Below are 16,635 nucleotides of genomic sequence, written 5' to 3' on the forward strand. Positions count from 1 at the left end.
TGAACCACTTCAAAATTAATTACAGATCTGACACTAAATATTTCAGCAAGCTCTCTGTAAGGCAAGTGTTGGGCATATGGTTAAGACGCTACTTGGAACACTGACATCACAGATTAGAGTGCCTGGGTTCAAGTCCTGGCTCTGCTTCTTATTTAAGCTTCCTGCTAATGGGGCAGCAGGTGATTACCCAAGTATTTAGGTCCCTGCCACAATGTGGAAAACCTGGAGTGAACATCAGGCTTTTAAAATTTTTGCCTGGACAAGTCCCAGCTGTTGGAGGTATCTGAGAAGTGAACCAGTGACTATAATATCTCTGTCTCTGGCTCTCTGCCTTTCAAGTAAGTTTTTAAAACTTTTTAAAGTATCACAGTACCTGGGTTCACTGGCTCTGCTCTCCATTTCCGCTTTCTGCTAATGTGCACCCTGGAAGGCAGCAGGTGATGGCTTGGATTTATGGGTTCTTGTCACCCATATGGGACACTTGTTTCTAGTTCCTGACTTCAGCCCTGTTTATTGCAGGCATTTGGAGAGAAAGCCAGGAGACAGGAGGTTGCTATCTCTCTCGCTCTCAAATAAATATAGTTATTTTTTCCATATAACTATAATACTATTATCATATCTAACAAAAATAATTTCCTAGTATTATTCTAGTATTTAATATTTTAATACTTCCATCAGACCCTGCGAGGAAGTAAGAATGGCCCAAGCGGTCAGGTTCCTGCCACCCACATCGGAGACCCAGATTGTTGATATAAGCCACTGCAAGAATTTGAGGAAGTAACTTAGCAGATGGGAACATGCCCACTCTCTCGCTACTTGCCTCTCAAACTAAGTTAAAAAAACTTCCCAATCATATCTAAAAAGCATTTTATAGACCAAAATTCAATTAAGGATCACATATTGCAAATGGTGGATATTTCTCAAAGGCTGTTTTTCTCTGGAAAATAACCTCTCCAATTTTCAAAGTACAGAAACATCAAATAAAAATCACATATCAGGGCCATCACAGTGGTGTAATAAGTTAAGCCTCTGCCTGCAGTGCCAGCATCCCATATGGGTGCCAGTTGAAGTCCCAGCTGCTCTATTTCCAATCCAGCGCCCTACTAATGGCCTGGGTAAACAGTGGAAGATGGCCCAATAGCTTGGGCCCCCGCATCCACATGGGAGACCCGGAAGAAGCTCCTGGTTGTTGGCCTGGCCTTTGTAGCCCTTTGGGTAGTGAATAAGCAGATAGAAGACTCCTCTGTCTCCTCTCCCTTTCTCTCTTTACCTCTGCCTCTAAAATAAATCTATAAAACCAAAAAAGCACATACATCAAATTGCATTATAATGGTATTACTATAATACCAAAGTGAATACATATGGTTAAGAGATCTTTGACGAAATTGCTTACAACTTGGGGTCGTCGCTGTAGCGCAGGAATTAAGGCCCTGCCCTCAAGTGCTGGCATTTCATACGCTCCACTTCCAATCCAGCCAGGAAAAGCAGTAGAAGATGGCCCAAGTCTTTGGGTCCCTGCACCCACATGGGAGACCCAGAAGAAGCTCCTGGCTCTTGACTTCGGACTGGCTCAGCTCCGACATTTGCAGCCATTTAGGGAGTGAACTGGTGGATGGAAGACCTCTCTCTCTGTTTCTACCTCTCTGAACTCTTCCAAATAAACAAAAAAATAAATCTTTAAAAAAAAAAAAAAGACTGCTTATAATTATTTAACAGGGAAAGAACAGTAATGGAGTTGGCAGAAGAATGAAATTGGGCCCTTACCATACATAACGTATAAAAATTAACTCAAAATAGAGCAAAGAGCTAAAATTACAAAACTCTTACAAATAGCACAAGGCAAAAACTTAATGAAATTGGATTTGGCAATGATTTCCTGCATACTATCAAAAGCACAGGCAACAGAAAAATAAGACTGCATCAAAATTAAAACCTCCTATGCATCAAAGGACACATTTAAATGAGTGAAAGAGAATGGCAGAAAATTTGTGAATCGTATATCTGATAAGAATTATCTAGTATGTATAAAATTTTTTTTAAGAAAAGCTCCTACAACTTAACAATAACAACCAATTTAAAAACGAGCTAAGATGGACCAGTGCTGTGGTGTAGTAGGTGACGTCACTGCTGGTGATGCTGGCATCCCAAATCGTGTGCCAGTTCAAGTCTTGGCTGCTCCAAATACATCCACTGACTGGATGTGCCTGGGAAGCAGCAGTACCAGCTCGAGCTACTGAGGTCATTCAGGAACAAACCAGCAGATGGAAGATTCTCTCTCTCTGTAAACTCTGCCTTTCAAATCTATAAATAAATCCTTAAAAAGGGGGGAAGGGGCAAGAAACTGAATGTATTACTCTAAAGAAAATATTCAAAATGATTAATAACTACCTAGACAGATGCTCACATTACTCATTATGAAATGCAAATCAAAAGCCACAATGAGATGCAACTACACTCATCAGAATGGCAGTTAAACAGAAGTAGTATTGGGGAAGAAGAGAAGAAATTAGAACCTTTCATACATTCCTCATGATGGGAGTTTAAAATGACATAATTGTGGGAAACAATATGGTGGTTCCTAAAAAAGTTAAACAGCATCCCTGAAAATTCTATTCCTAGGTATTTATACAGAAGAATCGAAAAGTTTTTCAAACAAATACCATTTGTATATGGATGTTCATAACAATACTTTAACAGCCAAAAGGTATGAATGATTCAAGTATCCATCAACAGAGGAATGGATAAAGAAAATGCAATATACAAAGCAGTATTATTCAACCTTAGAAAAGAAGGAAATTCGGACACATGCTACAACCTGCATAAACCTTGAGGATATTTTGCTAAGTGAAATAAAGCAGTCAAAAAAGAACAAATATGGTATAGTCCCACTTATATAAGGTACTTAGACTCTCAAACTCATGAGACAGAAAGTAGAATGGCAGTTTACCAGAGGCTGGAGAAAGAACAGAATAGAGTTATTGTCTAAAGGGTAGAACTTTTAGTTCCCCCAAGATGAAGGGAGTTGTGGGGGTGGATGGTAATGATCATCATGGGTACACGATACCACTACACTTTGAAATGGTTAAGATGGGGGCTGGCATTGTGGCACAGTGGGTTAAGTCTCAGATTATGATGTCAGCATTTCATATGGAGTGCTGGTTAGCTCCTGTCTGCTCACTGCTTCTGACCCAGCTTCCTACTAACATGCCTGCAGATGATGGCCCAAGTGCTTTGAGGCCCTGCAAACCATGTGAGAGACCTGGATGGATTTCCTGGCTCCTGGTGTCAGCTTGGCCTAGTCCTGGCTTGTGGTTATGTGGGGAGTGAGCCAACAGATGCAAGTGTGCTCAAGTGCTCACTCTCTCTCCCCTCCAATCACTCTGGTTTCAAAGACAAATCTTTTTAAATGGCTAAGATGGTAAAATTAAAAAAAAAAAAAAAGATTTATTTATTTATTTGAAAGAGTTACAGGGAGGAAGGGAGGGAGGGTGCGAGGAAGAGAAAGAAAGGAGGGGGAGGAGGGAGGAAGGAAGAAGCTTGATCTTCCATCTTCAGGTTCACTCCCCAGATGGCTGCCAACAGCTAGTGTTGGGCCAGGCTGAAGTCAGGAGCTAGGAGTGTCTTCCAGGTCTCCCACATGCCTGTCAAGGACCCAAACACTTGGGTCATCTTCTGCTCTTTTCCCAGGCCATTAGCAGGAGCTGGATCAGAAGTGGAGAATCTAGGACTCAGGTACCCATTTAGGATGTTGGAGTGGCAGGTGGCAGCTTAACATGCTATATACCACAACAACAGGCCCAAGATGGTAAATTTTATGTAGTATGTATTTTGCCACAATTAAAATAATTTTTAAAGTCAAGATTTAATAAAATCTTAGACCTATAAGGAGCTATCAAAGATCTTTTTTTCATACAATTTTTTTAAAGATTTATTTATTTGAAAGTAAGAGAGAGGCAGAGGCAAGGATAGAGGGAGAAAGAGAGAGAGAGAGAATGTCTTCCATCCGCTGCTCCACTCAAAATGGCAGCAATGGCAGAAGCTGCGCCAATCCGAGGCCAGGAGCTTCCTCCAGTTCTCCCATGTGGGTACAGAGTACCAAGGACTTCGGTCATCTTCCACTACTTTCCCGGGCCATAGCAGAGAGCTGGATTGCAAGCAGAGCAGCCAGGACTTGAACCAGTGCCCATATGAGATGCCAGCACTGCAGGTGGTGGCTTTACCCACCACGCCACAGCGCTGGCCCCTCAAAGATTTATAATCAACCTGCTACTTCACAGATAGGAAATTGGCAGGATCTCAACTACTGGTTAATATGAGAGTACTCCAAAATTTTGAAATCCTTGTGTGTGTAGGACAGCCTAGATGCAGGGATCCACCAAACCTCAAAGCCTCTTATTCTCCAAATCAGAAAAATACCTATGTATGTATACTTGTGAGGCGATTCTAAGGAGCCTATTTATAGCAATCATAAAGTAACTATTGATGCAAAATGCCTCATTTTCCTTTATCCTGGGACTTGGCACCATTCTTCTCATCAACTCCACAGTGTTTTTAAATTAAAAACTCCAGGCCGGCGCTGTGGCTCACTAGGCTAATCCTCCGTCTTGTGGCGCCGGCACACTGGGTTCTAGTCCCGGTCGGGGTGCCAGATTCTGTCCCGGTTGCCCCTCTTCCAGGCCAGCTCTCTGCTGTGGCCCGGGAGTGCAGTGGAGAATGGCCCAAGTGCTTGGGCCCTGCACCCCATGGGAGACCAGGAGAAGTACCTGGCTCCTGCCATCGGATCAGCGCGGTGTGGCGGCCATTGGAGGGTGAACCAATGGCAAAGGAAGACATTTTTCCCTGTCTCTCTCTCACTGTCCACTCTGCCTGCCAAAATAAATAAAAAATAAAATAAAAACTCCAAACTGATTTCACAATTCAACATGTTTATCTTGAGGACCTACAGCAACCTCTTTACAATTTAAGCAAATTTATCACTTGACACCAAACCTCAGTTTCAACAGAAAGAACATATTCTCCAATAACGTCAGCTTACCATAAAGTTGCCAAGACTGACGTAACAACTATTACACTACATGAATAAAAGCACAGTGTTGGCCTTTTAGGAATGCCATTAGTACTATCATTTCCCAAGAAAACCTAGAAAAGCATGTACTGAGGCAGGTATATGGCTCAGCAGATTAAGACAAAGATGCCCATATTCCATACTGGAATCCTAGTTCAAATCTCAACTTCTTTTTTTATTTTTTTAAAGATTTTTATTTATTTATTTGACAGAGTTATAGACAGTGAGAGAGAGAGAGAGAGAGAGAGAGAAAGGTCTTTCTTCAGTTGGTTCTATAAGAATTCTTTTCTATAAGTCCTTCCATTGGACTATAAGAATGAGCATCTGCATAGGGCCAAAGCTCAAAAGGAAGAAGGAGCTCCTAATGGCAAGGAAATTAACTTGTTACTATATAAATATATAAATAATTTGCCACTAAATTATTTGTTAATAAATAAGCACTTAGTGAGCACCAATGATAGAAACTAGAGACACATTAGAGACTGATAAACTACTAACTCTCCATTCTCATGACTCAATAATAACCTCTAATTTGTACAGTTGTCTTATTTTAGAAAAATTATTCTACTAGAGGTCACAGAAGCCTTTCAACACTTTAAAAACAAACTGAAAGATCACTGAAAACCTCTGACTAGGTCCAAAGGAAAAAAAATGAAATGAAAATGAGGAAAATAAAACAACATCTTCCTTTAGTTTTCTGACTCTGACATCTAGAAAGGCCCAGGATTCTTCTGCTTTCTGATTTTCCTTTTCTCCACTTCCCTTTTAAGCCACAATGTCACACCAAGTGGTGTACACACAGCTGTGACTGTTTCTGCCCCTGTGGTTCTGCCATCACAGCTACCTCTTTTGCCACTGCTCTTTCCCCTTCCTTAGGGGTGCTGGAGACATCACTATTCTCAATGATAAAACTCACATAGAATAAATGCATACAGTTGGGTCTGGAAGTCACCCACCAAACTATGAATACTGGTCACCATAAGGATGGAAAGGAATATGGGAATGAGGGGGAAAATTAAAGAATTCCATTTTTCTAAATCATCAACCTCTGGTTTATGTGAAATTTCCTAACAAAAATACAAATCAATATAGTTACATCATTCAAAATCTTAAGAAAAATAAGTATTAAAAAATTTATGTTGTGGTGGGCTTGTGGTGTTAAAATATATTAACATGCTGCTTGGAATGCTACATCTTGTATCAGAATGCCTGGGTTCAATTCCTGAGCTTCATTTCCAATCCAGCTTCCTGATAATGTGCACCCACCTCGGGAGGTAGTAGGTAATGGCTGAAGTGCTTTGATTTCAGGAAGACCTGGATTGAGTTCCTGGCCTACTTGTTTTCTAACAATCTCTAGCCTTTCAAGTAAAAATGAAAATAAATGAACAAAAATTACAAAGAAAATTATGTTTAAGAATGCTAATAGTAAAAACATTTCTCACCTAAACATAGTTTTTATAAGTAACTCTGTTATTACTAAACTATGCACCAAGAAACACTGCCTTAATTTTTACTTTCACATGAAAAAAGAATGCCTGCTTCTCATATTCACAGCCTATTTTCCCCCATCTAAGTGGCATTAAACAAAAAGATGGAAAATTTGGTATGTTTCCTTAGATCTTTGATTACTTGTGTTTGTAATCAATTTTTTTAAAATTTTTTTTTGACAGCAGAGTGGACAGTGATAGAGAGACAGAGAGAAAGGTCTTCCTTTGCCGTTGGTTCACTCTCCAATGGCCACCACGGCCGGCGCGCTGCAGTCGGCGCACTGCGCTGATCCGAAGGGAGGAGCCAGGTGCTTCTGGTCTCCCATGGGGTGCAGGGCCCAAGTACTTGGGCCATCCTCCACTGCACTCCCGGGCCACAGCAGAGAGCTGGCCTGGAAGAGGGGCAACCGGGACAGAATCCGGCGCCCCGACCGGGACTAGAACCCGGTGTGCCAGCGCCACAAGATAGAGGATTAGCCTAGTGAGCCGTGGCGCCGGCGATAATCAAATTTTAAAATGTTTATTAACCATTTCTTTTTTATTTTTTTTTAAGATTTCATTTACTTGAGAGCTAGAGTTACAAACATTGAGAGGGAGACACAGAGGTCTCCCATCGCTGCTTCGATCCCCAAATGACCACAATGGCTGGAGCTAGGCTGTTCCCAAGCCAGGAGTCAGCGGCTTCTTTTGGGTATCCCACTTGGGTTTTGGGGTCTAAGAGCTTAGGCCATCTTCCACTGCTTTCCCAGGCCACAGCAGCTGGATCGAAGAGGAGCAACTGGGACTTGAACCAGCACCCATATGGGATGCCGGCACTGCAGGCAGAGGATTAACCTACTGTGCCACAGAGTCGGCCCCCATTTATTTTCTTTAATAAACTTCCTGTTCTTCACTTTTCTATTAGTCTGCTAATTTGTTTTAAAGAATTTTTTTTCCAGTGTTAGAAACATTAGCCATTTATAATAACTGCAAATATTTTCCTGCGGATTTTTCTTCATGGCAAGAAAATTCTGTCAACACAGAAATTCAATTTTCTACATCCTTTCCTTATAGTCATGGTTCCTTTTTAAAATATTTATTGGGGCCGGTGCTGTGGCATAGCAGGTGAAGCCACAATCTACAGTGCCGACATCCCACATGGGAGCCGGTTCGAGTCCCGGCTGTTCTACTTCCAATCCAGCCCTCTGCTATGGCTTGGGAAAGCAGCAGAAAGATGGCCTGAGTCCTTGGGCTCCTGCACCCACCCACATGGGAGACACAGAAGAAGCTCCTGGCTCCAGATTGGCTCAGCTCCGGCCAATGTGGCCAATTGAGGAGTGAACCAGCAGATGGAAGACCTCTCTCTCTCTGCCTCTCCTTTCTCTGTATAATTTTTCAAATAAATAAATCATTTAGAAAAATAAAATTTTGATTAAGAAAACCAACTACATGTATTTCATAGATGAATTCTAAGATGATAACAATACTTCGCTCAGTCTCTCAATATCCCCTCCTTCCATTTTCCTTCTTTTAATTTTTACAGTAACATACTTTTAATTTGCTTCATGTCTTGCTTCAAAAGATCTTCACCAATCTACAATTATACAGATATTCGCTCAAGTTTTCTTGTGGGGACTTCTTTTGTATTGTTTAACAGGTGCTTTTCGTAACATGATTTATAGTCCTTTGTTTTAAATGCATTTGCATTTTCTTCACATACTGAATTTATCAATACTTAGGTCTATTTCTACAATCCATTACGTTGACTGGGAGGGGCTTAATTTTGAGACTTACTAGTTTTAGACTTAATGACTTCACTAGGACATGAAAAGTTACTTCAGATTGTTATACTGGAGAAATTACTTTAGGTAATCTTCCCCAAGTACCAGATTACTGATTTTAAAAACTCAATATCCTTCCATAATTAAATAGTACAATAAAAAAGCTGACATTTTAACCCAGTGCTAAAATGTTACCATTTCCATTTCTGTTCTTCCTCTTTCTTCGGCTTCTTTTTCTTGTTATCTGGCTCAGGAACTTTTTTATCTTTATCCTTATTCTTGGGTTTTTTCAATTTACCATCCTACAAAGAAACATTAAGAGAATTAAATAAGGACTGACCACACTTCTGGAGATAATTTTTAGGGATCACTAAGAAGAATAACTATAATTATAAAATATCAGAACTGGAAAGATTCTTGGGTCTAATCCTCTCACCCAACTGATGAATAAAAATTCATGTGTTACTTTGCTCTACAGCATTATTCCCCAAGCACTCCTTGATAAATAATTACCCAGGAAAATAGTTAAAAACATTCTCCATGGAAAGAGCCTGGGAAACCATCTGTTAACCTCTGGGTAGTTTAGAAAAGCATTGTCAGACAATAGCCCCAGTGTATCAGTGTTTTACCCCCACTTACATATCTTCACACTTGATTTAAATCTATTCATCTCAGAGTGACATTTAGCCTTTTGCCCCAGACTGGCGTCCCTGGGTTTAATGCCTGCCTCCGGGTCCTGACTCCAGCTTCCTGCTAATTCAGACCTTGAGAATAAGAGTGATGGTTCAACAAATTGGGTTCCTGATGCCCACATGAGAGACCTGAATTGAGTTCCTGGCTCCTAACTTTGGCTTGCTTCAGCCCTGGTGCCTTTGTGGACATTTGTCTATCAAATTAAAAAAAAAAAAAAATCCAGTTGTCTTTAAACTTTCCTAATATAATCAAACAATAGGTATAGAAAGCTTCACATTAGAAATTTAGTAGTAAAGCTGAAAGGAAGTTACCAAGTCATTCAATGTGGAATACTTTCTATCACTGAGGTTTATACAAAGACATGAACTTACTAACCAGCAAGTATTTGGGAAGTCCTAAAATGACTACCGATTCCTTTGGTGGTATTTCTTTATGGCTCTTTGAACTGTGAACACAAATAAGCTGATCGCTTTGGTACAATAAAAGAGCATCAAACCTAAAAGAGTGCAATTCACCAAATGAGATAAATGTCAAAATATACACAATCAACTAAAAATGTGATATTAAAAGGGGGAGGGCCAACTCAAAAGTCATTTGAGGAATTTTTTTTTTTGTCCTATCTGCATTAACATAATTTAAGTCTTTATCCAACAAGTTTTATATAGCAATGAAAGCTGGCTTTGAGTCATCTTAAAATCAATCAGAAAATTGCAGAATTGGAAGAACTGTATTAGTTGGCTTGACCTGTCCAGTAACAATCAAGGAAAACTTGAAACAGGTTAGGATGGCAAGCAAAAATAAACAGTTCATAAGCTTTTAAGATAGGAGGAAGGAGAAAACTATAATAGCACACATTTGAAAATAGGAATAGAGAATATAAATTTATAAGTATGTTTGGGAGCAGAAGACAGCAGAAGATCACATTAATTCTGATAATGTTTACAATTTAGATTCAAACACAATACAGGAAAGGGAAATGTTCTTCGGGTAAGACACTCTCTGAACAGATATGCAGATGGTCCCATCAGGAAACTACTAGTTATGTGTATGTTTTCAATCCTCCAATTGGCATAATCAGTCCTGAGAAACTCTGAAACAATTCCCAGAAGTGAGGGGGTGGGGGGGACAACAACCTAGAGCTGATAAATAAATCTTGATGCCAGTTTCTGTCATCTGAGTTCCCTGCCATACTAAGATTATATATTAATTCATAAATATCCCCCCCCCACACACACACACCAGGGGGAGAATTCCTAAAAAAACAGAAAATGAAGCCAATCATTCTTTTACCAAAATGGCTTAACAAATTCGGAGAAAAGGTGTTATTTTTTATAAATCCCAGAGCAAGAGAATGCAAGGAGAGGTAAAGTTTTATATTTTGTTCTTGGCTAATCTGAGATTATGTACATTACAGTAGGCCACAATCACCATTCAACATTTCACTCTTAATTCCCTGATCCAATTCTCATTAACTTAAACTTCTGCCAAGCACAATTTTCTGATTATCTCTCTATGGCTCACTTACTCATTAATTTTCTTCATATGATTTCATTAAAGACCTCTCTCCTACCTTGTGGAGTTAAAAGATCACCTAAGTCTCACAGGAGACAGGACAGGTTGGTAGCTTTTGCACTCCCCTTGGGATCAAAATGCATGTAATCAAATCTTGACTTTACCACTCAGTAGCTGTGAGACCTCAGGGGAGTGAGTAAATTTTCTGTATCCCAGTTTGTGTATCAGCAGAATTGAAATAACAGTAGACAAATTTCTTTAAGGTTGATACAAGGGTGAAATTAAATGATACTTAAGTAAAGCATGTAGTATAGTACCTGGCACAAAGTAAGCACCAATTACACTGTGATTATTAGCATTATTGGCAGTATTAGCATTATTACAACTATTATGGTAAATCATGCTCTTAAACACTCTATCATTATCTTTATACCAGAACTTCAAAATATCCACTTTATACTTGTGAACCCATTTTGCCCTCAATAATGGCATACCTCAAATGCAGAGTAAAAGCTAAGCACTCACTCAAGCACTTCTCCTAAGACAGTGGCAAGGTTAAGACTTCTGTGAATTTGACATATTTTCTTGAATTATTTGCTTAGAACTTTTTCGTGTAAGCAATTCAAAGTGTCACAAACAGGAACCTTATCGTATTTTAAATCTACCACAAGCATCACACAGAACCCTTGGTAAAGTATTTGAACTGAACTGAGATTTTAAGGAAAGTTATAAATGGAAGAAAGGAAGAGCATGCATATTCCAGACAAGAGGAAAAGTATATATACATAAAGCTCTGAAGCAATTAAGAATATAGAAAAGAAACCAAGGAAGCCAGTGTGGCTCTAACAGGAGAGTTCAAGAAGCAATACAGGATGAAGAGAGGTATGGATGCAGGCGTCAGTTTGAGAGGAGTTGGAATTCACCTTACATCCAAAGGTGCACCCATTAAAAGGTCTTTAAATTAAGATGGTCACTCAAAGTGATAAGCACACTTTGTTAGATTTAAGTAAGCACAAAAAAATTCTTAGGAGGCCGGTGCCATGCCTCACTAGGCTAATCCTCTGCCTGCGGCACCAGCACCCCAGGTTCTAGTCCCGGTCGGGGCACCAGATTCTGTCCCGTTTGCTCCTCTTCCAGTCCAGCTTTCTGCTGTGGCCTGGGAAGACAGTGGAGGATGGTCCCCAAGTGCTGGGCCCTGCACCCACATGGGAGATCAGGAAGAAGCACTTGGCTCCTGGCTTCAGATCAGTGCAGTGCACCGGCCGTAGCGGCCATTTGGGGGATGAACCAACAGAAGGAAGACCTTTCTCCCTGTCTCTCTCTCTCTCACTGTCTAACTCTGTCAAAAAAAAAATTTCTTGGGAAAAAAAATTCTTTAGGATTAAACCAAAATGTGGTTTCTTGTTAATACTTCCCCTGTATGAGGACAACAATTTCTCTGGAATATCAGTTGGCAGCAGCTAGAGTTAGACATACAGCAAGGTGAACAGTATAAAGTCACTGCTGCTTGTGATTAACATGACAGACTGAGGGGCTCAGTGGGATCTTAAGACTTATAGTGCCATAGACATCAATAGTGCATAACATTTTTTTCAAGTGTTATTATTGCAGCAGACCAATAAATTCCTAATACTTCCTTGCCTTCAAAAGCTGTCTTACAGAAAACTCCCACTTCTAAACGCAGGATCCAAAGAGTCTAAGTGACTTTACTAACCTCTTCTTCCTCTAGTTTTCGTTTCTTCTCCTTCTTGATGTCTTCCGTTTTAATTTTCTTGGGCTTATAATCAGCACTAGAATGTGGAACATAATATGCAGTTAACACATTTATGACTCAAGAGTTCTCACCCACAGGATTAGGGACTTCAAACTATCAGAATCACAATAGGCAACTGGGTATTCTATCATCACATAACAGGGGATACCATTGTGGTGTAGCAACCATTTCTGTCCTAGCTGCTCCAATTTCTATCCAGCTCCCTGCAACTGGCCTGGAGAAAGCAGCATAAGATGGCTCAAGTGCTTCGGCCCCTGCCATCTAGATGGGAGACCCAGATAAGCTCCTGGCTTTGGTCGGGACCAGCTGTGATTGCTGTAGCCATTTGGGGAGCGAGCCAGCAGATGGAAGATGGATCTCTCTCTGTGTGTCTCCCTCTCTCTGTATAGCTCTTTCAAATAAATAAATCAATCTTGAAAAAAAAAAAGTGAGAGGCCAGCACTATGGCACAGCAGGTTAACGCCCTGGCCTGAAGCACCGGCATCCCATATGGGGGCCAGTTCAAGACCCAGCTGCTCCACTTCCAATCCAGCTCTCTGCTATGGCCTGGGATAGCAGTAGAAGACAGCCCAAGGCCTTGGTCCCCTGCACCCATTTGGGACCTGGAAGAAGCTCCTGGCTCCTGGCTTTGGATCAGCGCAGCTCCAGCAATTGCAGCCAGTTGGGGAATGAACCAGCAGATGGAAGACCTCTCATTCTCTGCCTCGCCTCCTCTCTCTGTGTAACTCTTTCAAATAAATAAATCTTTAATAAAAAAATTCTAAAAGAGTAAAAATCAACTAATGCAGTTTCTCTGTGTATTATGGATATATAACAGATTTACTTTGAACAACTTCTTTTATTTTAAAAAGCCAGAGTATGAAGAAATAATACTCACTCATCCTCATCCCGAGGTCTCTTTAATGGCTTTATATCCTCTTTAGGAGGTGCAAAATAGCCATCATCTTCAGGTTCATCCTTAATTCGTGGTGGACTACAGAAGAAAAAAACTTGCTAGTCACTGAATACTAAAACATATTAAATAATACAAAGTAGACATATATCATCTCACTTAAAGAAGTTAATTCAAGGATAACAACATGTATTACAAAATTTCCCATGATCATTTTTTCCTCAATTCTCACTATAATCCTATGATGTACATAGTAGGGTCTTCATTTTACAAATAAATAGGGAATATTAGGATTCAGGATCAGGTCACTATTTTTTTCCCACTGTATCTTAGCTACCTTCGCAGAATGACCCAAACCACCATGTCTTCCTGCCTAACATGAAGGATCTACTATCACTCTGTTTCCACAAATTATTTCAGCTGATAGTTCTAGTAATTCAAAGGCTAAAATGTAGCTTTATAGAAAAAGAATAAAAATCTTTCTCAAATTTGGTACCTTAAAGTTCTAAAAATTTGGCAATAATGTACATGTTTATCCAATTACATGTGGAAATAACTATGCTAACAAAGTAAAAACAAAAGAAAAGCACATGATGAGTGGCCCAGAACAAACTTAAGCATTCTAATCAAATCTATTTGTTGTTCAGTTTCATACTTAGAAGTCTGCTTACTTCATTCACAGAAGAGTACCTCACCACCTTTGGTGTTTGCACACTTTTAGTTTAACAAGATAATTCTCTTAGACAACTATCTAAAGGAGATAGGAACAAGTAAAAAACAACAAAACCGAAAACCATAGGGACCAGCAATTACTATCACCTTGGAATGTTTCCAGGCTGGACAAATCTCTTCAGAACTTTTCTACTCTAACTTAGTACAGGGAATGGCCTCCCTACATGAAGCTGCTATCAAGCTGGCTTCAAGGAATAAACATCCAGATTCAGCTGCAGAGTACATTCAGAATTTCAAAAGTAGATGCGGGGCTAGCACTGTGGCGCAGCGGGTTAACGTTCTGGCCTGAAGTGCCAGCATCCCATATGGGCGCCGGTTCTAGTCCCAGCTGCTCCACTTCCCATCCAGCTCTCTGCTACGGCCTGGGAAAGCAGTAGAAGATGGCCCAAGGCCTTGGTCCCCTGCACCCGTGTGGGAGACCCAGAAGAAGCTCCTGGCTTCTGATTGGTTCAGCTCCAGCCATTGCAGCCAATTGGGGAGTGAAGATGGAAGACCTCTCTCCCTCTCTCTGCCTCTCCTCTCTCTGTGTAACTCTTTCAAATAAATAAACAAATCTTTAAGGAAAAAAAAAAAAAAAAGAGTAGATACATCCCCTGCTGCCCTAACAGCATGCTAGATTCCCTTGCTTTTAACAGCACATACTGTTCAAAGACATTAGCTCTCCTAAGTATACTTCCCAAATGCCAATTTCTAGAGCTATGTTCATCCCCCAACCACTTAGACACCCGAGGGTTCAGAAGGAAACACTGCCTTTTAGCCACTTAAGAAATTGCTAGATCCTAGGATTGTCACAAGTGAAGTTTAAAACATGTGGGAAGGGTTACTAGGCCTGAAGGAAGAAATCCTAAAACTTACCAGAAAATCATGTTCCAGTGAAGCATCTAGATTCTTCACAAATACACACATGCAAGTTAGCAAGCAGTACAGCAAAGTGAACACAGAGACCACTGCCTCAAAGTAGGGTGTATTTCTAATTTTTAATCCAGAAAAATCTAAAAATGAGCCCATGACCACACACAAAAAGTCCAAAGAGCTCTATTCATAGCTTAGTATTATTTGGTAAACGTTCTAGGCGGTTTCTTGGCAGAGATTAGCTACCCTGTGCCTTGATCATCTTATCTAAGAAATCAGAATTCCTAGGGTAGCTTGCAGCTCCAGTGCTTCCTGGATTTTATTATTCTGCATTCCTAGAACAGTTACAAAGCATGTCTGAAGAACGTATTTTTTTCTCCTTGTCTAAAGGATTCAGAGCTCATGGCAAAATTCTCAAAAAAGTTAATCAAATGAAAATTAAAGTTGAAAGTTTCAAGGAAGCAAAACTCCCAAAACTCTTGAACCAAGTCAATAATGCAAAAAACTTTGAACTTCTAATAAAATTATTCTGTCACTTAATGCAGTGAGGATACATGATCATAAATGTCCAATTTTTTAAAACTAGACGGGAATTTCAGACTTATTTTAGGGAGTTGAGGCTGAAGAGGAAAACAGAATCATAGAGTAAAAAAATAGTTCAAGAAAAGTGACCTCTAGGTTATACACATTTTCCTCTCCTTTTAGAAAACAAGTTACTCAATTTCTACCCAAATCTATACCCAGTGCTAAACGTAGGTCAAGTAAGTATCTATCCATGAAACTTGCAATATTACTAATAAGGAATCCACAGAATAGGTGATTTTCAGGAAACATGGTAATTACTACTGAACTGATATTTCTTTTTAGAGTGATATAGTATTTTGGAATTAGACAGTGAAGAGGTTACACAGTCTTATTAATACACGAGACAAAACTGTATAGTTTTTAAAGTGTCTGTCAACTTTCTCCATTCAAAATAACCTGGAAAAAGCACTGGTCAGTCTCACTAAATGACACTTCAGAAATGCTCCAGTCTTCTCACTGCTGATTTCCTGGGAGTCATTTGGGTGGCTATACTATTGTGTTTGGGTTAAGCCCAGACAATACAACATGAGTAGCAGGGGACATCTGGCCCTACAGGGTCCCCAGACAAGATGGAGCCACAAAAGCAGAAGACTCACCTGGAGAAGCCATTTTCCTTCTCCTTCTTTATTTTTGCATCCCCAGAGGCTTTCATCTGAAAAGCAAAACAACAGTAACTGATTAGTAACTTGAAAGGATAGATTTGAAGAAACCTCTTATTTGAGAATAAAAGCCACCAACTCTTATAGCATCTTGATCCTAGACTGGCTCTTCTTGATAACAAAACCAAACCGATGGATTAAAGGTCTTGATATTTTTCTAAGACTTGTTTTGACAATTCTGGGTGAACCTGTCCAAGTTATTGAGAAAAGCTTCCTTTCAAAACAGCAGTCTTTTATCTCTAAGTGATGGCAGCTTCCCTTTCCCCAATAAATATTTTCCACTACTCAAAGGATCTGCCATTAGCAGTACAGAGGAAACAAAACCCAAAACCAGACAAGAACCAAAACAAAAATGAATATTCTACTACACACAGACACACACACACACACACACACACACACACAAAATGTCTCTGGAAAGACACAGAACATAATCAGTACAGTGGCTGCCTCTATGAAAAATAGGGGACAGGGAGTCATGGGTGAGAGGGAGTTGTCTTTTTCACCGTAGTCCCTATTTCAAACTGACTACATTTATCAAACATCAACATTACTTTTTCAAAAACTAAATTTTTAAAAATAATCTTTTTTTTTAAATTACACAGTCCTATTCATTCCCAGCCA

The 16,635-nt window shown here is 39.9% G+C and overlaps 1 protein-coding gene across 1 annotated transcript in view; it reads right to left on the reverse strand.

The window, feature by feature from the left end:
• Positions 1 to 16,635, reverse strand: part of TOP1 (DNA topoisomerase I) — a 97,395-nt gene that overhangs the window by 32,337 nt on the left and 48,423 nt on the right. The window contains exons 5-8 of the mRNA XM_008274436.5: positions 15,949 to 16,004; positions 13,169 to 13,264; positions 12,232 to 12,307; positions 8,508 to 8,614 (exon numbers count right to left, since the gene is read on the reverse strand). Of these exons, the coding sequence (XP_008272658.1) occupies positions 8,508 to 8,614; positions 12,232 to 12,307; positions 13,169 to 13,264; positions 15,949 to 16,004 (335 nt within the window). The remainder of the gene's footprint in view (positions 1 to 8,507; positions 8,615 to 12,231; positions 12,308 to 13,168; positions 13,265 to 15,948; positions 16,005 to 16,635) is intronic.

This window comes from Oryctolagus cuniculus, chromosome 11, assembly GCF_051225735.1.
Source record: "Oryctolagus cuniculus isolate XC-2025 breed Fujian yellow rabbit chromosome 11, ASM5122573v1, whole genome shotgun sequence".
Lineage (NCBI taxonomy): Eukaryota > Metazoa > Chordata > Mammalia > Lagomorpha > Leporidae > Oryctolagus > Oryctolagus cuniculus.